Genomic DNA, 10901 nt, shown 5'->3' on the forward strand with positions numbered 1-10901 from the left:
AACCGGAGCACCCAGAGGAAACCCACACAGACACAGGGTAATACTTCTAATAAACTACAATCTAGCCAACATCACCATGTGATGTTTGACCTACTAAGCTTTATTTAACCATCAGCACATGTGCAAACCGATGCACATGGTGGTAGCAGGGTTTGAACTGACAACCTTCCAATTACAAGTCCAGTACCCTAACCAATGAGTCACCACTGCTTTCGATCACTCAACACCCAAGTGATGTATGGTTTTTAATTTCAAAGGTAATGTTCCTTGTTATTGGATCGCTAGATATACAGGAAAAAAAATGCACAATAAACTAATTGTACTTTTTTTACTTTAAAAAAGTGGTGTACCCCAATAAACATATCTATTTTAAAAGTATTATCAGATAACATCGTAACAAAATCATATTTCAGCCTGACAAACTCTGGATGCATTTGATGTAAAAACTCTATTTAAACCTGGACATTTCATGTGACTAGTCTGTCTGCTAGGGCTACAATTGACATGTCACATGTGTAAGTTGTTTTCTGAGGCATTATTAGGACATAAAACAAATTTAAAGCATGATAATTTAACATTAAGAAAAATTTAAGGGAAAAACCATTACAAGCATCGAGAAATTGGATGCGAGAGAAGGGGACTAAGCAGACTGACCGTGCAGCTGGCAGTCCTCTCTTGCTTAGGTCTGCCCTTACTCGCTCTCCCACATGCCGATACACCTCAACTAAAGTTGTTACGGAAGCCTCCCGCACCTGAAAAATACACAATTGTAAATATAAGCAGACTTGGAGAAGAACAATTAAGCATCTCACTTACACACTCAGACACTTAAATCCACCCCAGTGAGGCCTTCTTCCCACCTGTATCTTTCTACTAGTTGTTTTTCAATTCATGCATGATCAACCCTTCTATAGACCATGAACTTACTAAATCCTATTTTCACTAAGCAATCCAGTTTCTGGAAGCACTAAATACTTGTACATGCAGAATTACACTAACACAACAGACAGAGAATAACCAATAGATTCATACTTGAGGATTCTGGTCTCCTGTTAGAACACACAGATGTGGCACTAATTTACTCAGACTCAGTGGCTGGGCGCCATACCTAAAACAGAAAGAAGAGGGAGATGACAATTATTTAATGATTACACACATTAACACTGCTTGTTGTGCTATGCATTATTTCTAACAAAAGTGAACAAATCTTTCCTTAGTATTTGCATTCATAAAATGTTACTTTTACAAATCACAAATGCTCCTCCATGTAAACAATAACAGGCTATTTCAGGGATTCTTTTTTTAATTTACTCATGTCTTCCCTGCTACTAACACTGTAGGAGTAAACATATAACTGTGTACTTCATGCTGGTGAATAAAAGGTGCAAAAGAGTATCTCTATATGACATCTGTGCAGAAAATGCACACCAGTAAAAGGATTCTCTCAAAATGAAGTCAGTGGCGGTGTGTGTTGTCTCAATACATACTTATATGGACATATCTAAAATACTTGTCTATTTTAAAACATCATTTACATTTCTTTTTAAAGGCTTAGTAAGATTCTGTGGCAGTATGTAGACAGCCCTTTCATTAAGTGGGCTGGGCTGTTCAAGTCAAACAGAACTGTGTTAATTTTTCAAAGCCAGTGAACAGTCTTTTAGGAGTTCACTAATAAAAAAAACTACATTTATCTAAGTACAGCTAAATGATGCACTGCACAGGAATCAAATGCAATAGTCACAGGATAGTCAAGACAGATACTCTTCCTAAGAAGGGGTCACTCTAAAAATTGAACTTCTGCTTTCTAGACAGTCCAAAAAAAGCACTTCTCATGAAGCATAAATTAGGGTCACATGTCAAAAGAGCACTCTACTACACTGGTGGTCAAATCTCAGAGAAGGGATCGTTTAAACAATTTACTGTGCTTTATTATTTTTATTTTTATATTTTCCAACTAACATTATTATATCATCAAGACAACATGGGGAAACACAAAAAGCAGCTTTTAAATTATCAAAATATTTGTTGAAGATAAAGATTTATTGAAAACGTGTCACCCATGTAAAAAAGTGATTGCCCCTAAACCTAGTAACTGGTTTTGCCAGCCTTACCAGTAACTATTGCAATCAAATGTTTGCAATAACTTGTGTTAAGTCTTTTACATTAATGTGGAGGAACTGGAGGGTTTTAAGCATGACCTGCCGTTTAAAGTCTTGCTACAGCTTCTCAATTGGATTCTAGGCAGAACTTTGTCATTTGTAGATAATGACGGTCATTGTTGTTCGTTGGAGTCCCAAAGCTTTAGTAAAGGCTTTCCAGACAGGTTGATTTCAGTGACTTTGTTACACATTTGTATTTTAATCTCTTTAGAATGTGGCATCACATGCTGCTTTTTGAGACTTTCTAGCCTGCTTCACACTGCCAGACAGGTCCAATTTAAGCGATGTTTAGATTAAACAGGTCTGACAGTAATCATGACTAGGTTGTGGCTAGTAAAATGGAAACCAGTTGTCAACTGAATTTGGTTAACTGATTAATTCAGTAGCTGTGAATGATTACTTCATTAAGGGCTAGGCAAAAATAAACAGTGTTCTTCCTTCTATAAACGAAACCACTGTAAACACTGTGTTCAGTCAGGTTATCTTTATTATTAAAAGCAGTTTGATGATATGAAACATAAGTGTGATAAATATGCAAAAATAGAGGAAATTAGGAAGTGGCCAATACTTTGCCACAGAACTGCAAAAAGGTGGCCGAGACATAAATGGCCATATACGCCTGAATGTAAAAGCATCACGAATACATCAAAACTGCTTAGTCACCAATGACAGGTTTGTGGTTTTAAGAATCTGGTACCAATGTTACATTTAAAGCACATATTGCATACTTGGTAAGTATATTTAATGTACAACATAAATAGACAGAATTGCCTTGTCTTATCCGCTCGCTTTTAAATTTCAGGCAGATTTTGTGTTGGGATGAGCCACTGGACACCACTCTTTAAGCAAATGATAATAATACAACAGTAAATAATATTAAAACCATCAAGCATCGTGAGCTTGACACTCTGACACATGCAATTACATAATCAGAATTAAAATGATTAATATTGTATTTCAGCATAGAATGTTTTGTATGTTCTAAAAAGCAAGGTTCATCATGGTGAAGTTACAATAGTCAGCACCCAAAGTACCCACTGCAGTAAGCAATGTTAGAAAAATGATACCCAAAAATGTTTTACACTGGAATCTTTAGTTATTGTTATGTATGGTTTAATCTTTTAATTGTTTCTTTTATGTCTTCACAGCTTCACCTAGAACACACACTTTAACTATTTCAGTTCTGCTTTTTGCATCTCATCTCACTTTTCTTGCTCTTTTGGTCATTAATGCATTTGTTTCAAAGCCCTGCATCTGTGATTGATAAAACATGTGGTGTTTAAACCATCATCAAAGACTGATCGCACTGTGTGCACTAGACCTAAATCTAAACGTTTGCGCTTTGGTATTAGACCATTGAACGACTATCCTGAAATCATACTGGGCTGCTCACTGGAAACGCATTGAGAACTGATGCAAACGCCAGGTGCAAAAACAGCTAACTATCACTAAACCCAAATTTTAAAACCAGGTGGAAAGCGCTGTAGTTGTGTCTTCATATATGGAGAACAGTGCCTCCTGGTGCCTTTCTAAGCTACTACAGTGAGTGAACACAGCTAGAGTATCAGGGTACTCACGCATTAAGTGTGGCAACCAGACACAGACACAGTCCCTCTCTGCTGCGGAAGTTCTTGTGTTTAAAGCCGGGGAATAACCTCTCCCAAACGTACTATAGAAGCACAGACAAAGAAAAAAAGAGAGAGAGGATAAATCATTCAAAGTATTGAAACAGGAACAAACACTAGAAGAGGAGGATGTGCCCCCTAAGTAGAGATAATGTCAGAGGTTACAGAAAGGGAAGTAAAGACACTTGCACAGCTGTAACTAAATACCAAGTGTATTACTGGATGTAGTAAAAAAATAAAGAGGAAAAAGAAACAGATAGGCTACTCACCATAGGAGTTGCTGCCTGTTCCATCAGCTTTAGAATGACCGACTGTGCCTGATCTCGTACCTGATCCTTCCCATCACCCAGACGATCCACTAATGCAGGGAGCACTGAGGAACAGAGAGATTAAGAATTGTTTTTTGAGCTCTAATGTTCAATAGATTAGATCATCCATAACCTTTTCCCCTGTCTATTCTGAGAGAATGAGGTCGTACATGTGTAGGGGTGCACTGTTACCAGCAAAACAAGCTGTTTCCTAGGTTAAACAAGGGAGGACAGCCAAAACAGCTATACGTAAGTGGCATTCATCTAAACATCGTCATCTCACGTGTACTGAGTCATTGTGGTATTTCCCTTTCTACTAAAGCAGCTGTGCATGTGATGAATAATTTTCACATTTTAATAAAAGTTTTACAAGTGAAGTTTTAGTGCATTTTCACATTTTACCTGTGCCTACATAACCTCGGAAGTGATCGCCAATTCGATCTACAAATGCGCTGACAATATCGATCCCCAGCAATGCAACCTACAACCAGATAAGAAAAAAGGCACAGTTCAGTACATGCAGTGTAATCAGACCCACCACTGTTTCATCTTTCAATGCAAACAGATGTAAGCACCAGTGAGACAATGTTGGTTTACATTTACAGATATTGAAAAGAATTTAAGATATATGTATTCATATAAATGTTATGTCTGGGAAAATGTGAGTGTGTGTGCATGTGTGGCTTCTTGTGGGATTTTGCTGTGTGTTTCTTGGCAGTGGAGGATGGAAGTTCACATTCCAGAAAAACAATCAAATATTCACAACATCCCAGGAGCTCAGTTATGACCTATTTTAGTCAAAGAAACCGACTATGATTCTGTCTGAGATCAGGTAGGTGGGTGCATGAATACAGATTCTACCGTTAAAACTAACTTAAGTTTAGATACATATTTGTTTATAATTATTTATAAAATTAAAATGCAAAATGTATTAGATTATAGCTAGGTGTTATAGTTAAAGTCTATTAAGTGAAATTTCTTTATCACTGTATATGTTAATGTATTTCAAAATGTAAATGCATATCCTAATACAGCCATTCCAGACCCAAATCTCTTGATGGTAGACACTTCCATATCACCACACAGTATACAGGTGCAATCAGAAATATTCCAACCATCGTCCTTAAAAGGTATAATGGTGAAGTGTAAATAACTGAATGAAAATATACCCACATAACATCTTATTACAGAGAAAGTAAACAGTATTTATTAATACATAAAAGCAATTTTGAGAAGATATATTGACATCATTTTGAGATTAAATAAAAAAAATTAAAAAAAAACTAGTTCTCTTGACAGATCTACAGTATATGTGCACTATTATTCAATCACCAGCCTGAGTACTTGGTGGAACAACCTTTTGCCTTGATAACCTCTATTTATCAATTTTGGTAAACAGTAACATGCTTCTGACACCCCTTCTTTTGAAATGTTTGTCCACTGTTCTCAACTGATTTCTTTAAGTCCCACCAAAGGTTTTCTATAGGATTTAAATCTGGAGACTGAGAAGACCACTCCAGGATAATCCAGAATTGATTCTTTAACTAAGCTTTGGTTGATTTGGAAGTGTGCTTGGGATCATTGTCTTGCTGGAAAATTCAGTTATCACCAAGGTTCACTTTTACTACAGAAGGTGCAACATTCCTCCTAAAAATGCATTGGTGTCTCTGTGAATCCATGATGCCAGTCACACAGTCAAGAGTGCCAGTTCCTGACCCACGTCCATGCTTGACCATGGAGATAGAATTCTTCTGGTCATCAGCTTCACCTTTCTTGCACCCAATAAACCTCTGATCTGAACGTCCAAGCAGTTCCAGTTTTGAATCGTCACTCCATAGAAGTGATCATCTGATGGTTGCCACTAAAAGACTGAAAGTTGTCCCATCCTTCATCAGGTCATCCTATAAGTATTTTGCAGTGACAAAAAACTTTATTTGCAGACAAAACATTTCTCTTTCTTGTCCTGATGAGACTGCCAAGGCGTGTGGACAAAATTTTGGGCTACAGCCAGGCAGGTTTGCTGATGCACCATACATTTGAAACATCCAGGAAAATACTGCCAATGGTGTCTCTAGGAATGTACAAGGTCTTGGAAATCATCTTATATCCACTGCCCCATTGAAATGATTTTCTTTCTCAGCTTTTGTGACAGCTTCTCAGATTTCACCATGGCTGTAACACACCTTGAACACTTGAATCTCTGTGTGATGTTTATATAACTCTTAACAGTTAAATTAAATTAAGGATCGTTATTGGGTTTCCAATGGTTCAAATATGTTGTAACCCAACTTTAGCAGTAGATTTTAAGATCAGCAGTATTATGTAGGGTTAAATAATTGTGACATGGCAGTATCAACACCATCAGGCTACCATCAGTCAGGCTTGGTGTCCACTGAGATTTGACTAACATTTATATTTTGGCACAGCCACATAATTGGATTTATCACAAAAAATACTGCTTCAACAAATCAACAAGACAACAATGCCTTGTATAAATACACGTACAAGAGATGACACATAACAGACAAGAAAGATTGTATTTAATAACAGGGCAATAGTGCTTTAGAGCTTATGGTACTGGACTTTTAACATGAAGGTTAAGGATTTGAGCCCCACAACCATCCGTAAGTCACCCACAAATAAAACAGCCACCAGATAAGTGCTGTGTATATAGCTCTGTTTTAAAAAATCCAACACCAATCCAAAAACATAAGCAAGCTTTCCTATCGCTACTCTGCGAAAAGAATTGCATCATAATTAACAGCCGTTATTGTGACCTGATAATACATACACCAAACCTCCCCAGCAAAACAGTTCATTACTAAAATAATGCTATTTAAAAAAAAGGATGAAACCTGATTGCAATATTTTTTTTTAAAAGGCACACAATTAATATTAATGACAGTCTCTTCCAGACCTGAAGAACAATACTGCCTTGGCCCCATCCCCCTAACCTCAAACAACCTCACTCAGCCTGGGCTGGAGATGCTCATTCCATTTCCAGTTACAGCCAAATCAATAATGGGTTACATAGTGGAACAATGATTATTATACAGGACCATACTGCAAACACATCTCTAAACATGGAAACAAAGTCTTGCTAAAAAACAGTAAGCATTTGGTGTAATTGTTAATGTTAAAAGTGACAAAAGCAATATGTCGAAGTGTTTTCTGTAAGACGCCACAATTCCATAGCACCTAAAATCAGCTGATGCTTTTGGTGATGGATACTTACACCCAAATCGTAACAAAGCTGACTATCTGCTGGTTAGTTTGACAAAATGTCAAAACCATGAGCATGGTGGCTTTAAGGCCGTTTGCTACTATGTTTATGTGGGCAATCTGTGTCATCTGGTACTGATCCAAATTTCTGGCCAGTTTCAACTGATATATTTGATAAATATTGGACATGCCTTTACTTTCTGGTAAGCTGCAACGTCTAAATAAGTCAAAATTATAATTGTCCTATTGTAATAGGACTTTGGTCTGTGTGAACGCCTGTATAAATGTCAGTATGTATGTCAGTATGTAAACACAACAGAACACCATCATAAGGAACAATGAGGCTTCACTGATAGCTGATAAAAACTAATAAATAAAACAGAGGTATGAGTGAATGAACCTACTGACTATAAGAATCAAGAATCAAATAATCCAAGTGATTCATACCTTGAAATTGCTGGCGTTGACCCAGCCCGTTAGCTCTTCGATAGTTTTATCCAGGCGAGGTTTGTCCTGCTCCACGTCACAGGATCGTTGCGGGTCGCTCAGGTAGTCAATGAGATCTGGACCCACCTGCAGCCGCCGGCTCACGTCCTTTTGCAAAACTTGCTGGTAAAAATAGTCCATGTTGTCATTTTCGCCCATTGCTTTGAAGTAGCTGAGTGGAGGCTGAAGCCGACCAGGCTTCAACCAAGTCCAGAGCTGAGTAAAACAGTGCTGTTCCTCTCGACAGTAAACAAGCCCAGAAAAGCCCACACAAAATGACAAGTAGCCCCGCGGTACATAAAGAGTGCGGAGGTTGTGTTAGTCAAAAACACTTCAACGCAAAACTTGAAGCCCACTGTAACAAACGGGAAGTTGGAAAAGCTTGAAATGAACAAAAGTAGCAGAACAGACCAGCAAAAATTGTTTTAGAGACAAACTGGGGGCGGCTGGGTTTGTACCGTAAGCTCAGCGATGCTTATCAATAGGAGTTAAGTCTAGCGTTAGCTAACGGAGCTGAATCTAAAGGCTATGCTAGCCAAACTTAAGGAAGGTTAGCCTCGGGCCTGCTACCGCCTGCTCTGTCTCCACTACCCGGCTCCATGTTGAAAAAGCCCGCTGTTCCTTCGCGCCCTCTCTCTCTCTCTCTCTCTCTCTCTCTGTGTGCGCAGACCCGCGGGGTTGGTACTGGACGACGCGCACTGTCCTCCTCTCTCGTCCCCGGTTACAAATATTCCCAAAATAAAGCGCTCCAGCCTCCCTCACACATACAAACACTCACTCACTCATTCATTCATTCACCCACTCAGCCCTCTTCCTCCGCTCAGCACAAAACACAGTCACTGTACACACTGCACTACACCGACCTGCAAAGAATAGCTGCTATGCTAATCAGCTACACGGACACAGGCCTCGAGGTCCTTCAGCGCCGCACAGCTGCCCACTGACCTGCCTGAACCCCTAAGAGTTCTCTAATAAACGCTGATTTAACGGCGTTAACTCTTAAAAAGTATTACTGGAAAACATCATGGTGTTTTAGACACAAGATACCATTGGTCTTAAACAAGATCAAGTCCAATTCGAAAAATGCTAAAGAAAAGACAAATATAACTAACTGTCTTATGCATCCTTATTTATATAGCTGGTAATTGTACTGGTCTTATTTGTTTCTTTACATTGGACAAAAGCATGTAAACTGTTATATTAATTGTAAGGTAGGTGTTATGCCAAAATCTGTTACACTTACACATTTTCTACCTGTGTTGTCGATAAAGGGCACAAAGGAAAGCGTTTGCATGAACTACATACATACTTACTGGAGTTGTGATCACTTATCCAGAGCATGTCATCAGTGCTTAATATTGCTTATTATGGGAAAAGAGACACCGTTGGTCAAGCATACTTACCACCCCAGCTATGATATCTGTCTGGAAAAAGTAAATCAGTTAAATTAAGATCATGTTTTATTATTGCTATATTTTAGTAAAAACGTTTTAGAGACAAGTTCTCTTTTTATGTAAAACAGCGGCCAGAGCTTGGTCGCGGATTTCAATGGTCACAGATTTCAATGGTCACAGATTTCGGTGTAACACCTATAACTAGTAAAGTAGGAAAGAATATTACTGGTAATTACTAGAATAGTGGGACAAATTAAAAAGGTGTTACTGGTAAAATGTAATCCTGTAAAGTGTGTCAGAATATTTCTGTTAATGTCAGAACGGGTATTTTAATAAAGAAGATAAGGTATTTTTGGTAAAGTTGAAATACTGGTGAAGTAGGAGGGTATTTCCAGTAAATGTGAATGGGAATAACTGAACATGAATTTTACTGGTGAAGAAAAGGGTATAGAAAGTGGAAATGGTAGTACTGGAAATTTATTTTATTTTATTAGGATTTAACGTCATGTTTTACACTCCTTGGTTACTTTCATGACAGAATCAGTTCATTAGTCTTTAATGTCAAACACAGTCTTGGACAATTTTGTATGTCCAATTCACCTCACCTGCATGTCTTTGGACTGTGGGAGGAAACTGGAGCACCCGGAGGAAACCCACACAGACACGGGGAGAACATGCCACTGGAAAAGTGGGAAAGATATTAGTGTTCAGTTGGTTTAAGTGTCTACTTTAGGTGGAAATTGCTATTTTTAATACAGTGGGAACTGTATTGCTGATAAAGTGGAACATTTGGGACAGGGTATTACAGTGAAATCAGTAAGGGTATTACTGATACATTGCCAAATGGTATTTTTGGATGTCTGAAATAGCATCAGCTGGCTTTTGTTTACACATGTCTGTGTCTCTGTAGGGGGAGGAACAATGTCTGGGACAGGGTTCCTCGTCGCTGGGGCAGTTACTCCCTCTGCTGACCAGTCGAGGGTCCTGCATGTAAACGGCTGATGGATGGCAGTGCGTGGCTCACCGCACGCAACACTGTGCTCTGTGAGACCCCGCCCCTAGCTGCTCAAAATAGCCACCAACGGCTGCGCGCTTGACGGAGAGGGCGTAGTGTAGTGTAGTGACTGTACCGCAGTTGCTGTTTTAATTAGTAATAAAAAAGGAAAGTGTATTCTGGCAGTGATACAGGGTATAACTGGTAAAGTGGGAAAAGTTTATTAGTGGAGTAGTACAAGGCTCACGTAAGAAAATTTATTTCTGGTTTCATTAATTTTTATGACTGTAGGTTGAATGGATTAAGGCAATTCTCACTTTAACTTTCTTAATCGCTTATCCAGTTAGGGTAGCAGTTTGTGCTAGAGCCTATCCCAGCTTTTCAATGGGCGCAAGGCACACAGTAACACCTTGGATGGGGCGCCAGTCCATCGCAGGGCAGACACACATATACACACACAAGTGGTGATTTCTCTACGACTGCAAGGGAAGCTCAGCTTCCCCTAAAATGTCAAAAATTAAATGGTCAAATATGTACAGTTGTGTTAACATTTCATTGACTACAAATGCGTTAGAACACGTTCATCTCGAAGACGAGTTCGTTCAGAATCAGCTACTTATCACAAATCGACTGACTCGATTTTGTTAACTTCCCGTAGCGTCAATGCATTTGCCCGTAGAAGCTGAGCGTCTATTCATTTCAATGGGACTGCA

The 10901-nt window shown here is 38.7% G+C and overlaps 1 protein-coding gene across 29 annotated transcripts in view; it reads right to left on the minus strand.

Moving 5' to 3' along the window:
• The window catches only part of clasp2 (cytoplasmic linker associated protein 2), a 66055-nt gene extending 57423 nt beyond the window's left edge, over positions 1–8632 (minus strand). For 28 of the 29 annotated variants that reach the window (XM_063013795.1, XM_063013641.1, XM_063013759.1 and 25 more), the window contains exons 1-6: positions 7762–8632; positions 4495–4573; positions 4054–4157; positions 3737–3828; positions 1033–1108; positions 655–752 (exon numbers count right to left, since the gene is read on the minus strand). In XM_063013795.1, coding sequence (XP_062869865.1) covers positions 655–752; positions 1033–1108; positions 3737–3828; positions 4054–4157; positions 4495–4573; positions 7762–7959 — 647 coding nt within the window. In that variant the 5' untranslated portion in view covers positions 7960–8632. The remainder of the gene's footprint in view (positions 1–654; positions 753–1032; positions 1109–3736; positions 3829–4053; positions 4158–4494; positions 4574–7761) is intronic. The other variant, XM_063013751.1, reaches the window with a different exon arrangement.
• Positions 8633–10901: the final 2269 nt, after the last annotated feature.

The sequence above is a fragment of the Trichomycterus rosablanca genome, chromosome 2, assembly GCF_030014385.1.
Source record: "Trichomycterus rosablanca isolate fTriRos1 chromosome 2, fTriRos1.hap1, whole genome shotgun sequence".
NCBI lineage: Eukaryota > Metazoa > Chordata > Actinopteri > Siluriformes > Trichomycteridae > Trichomycterus > Trichomycterus rosablanca.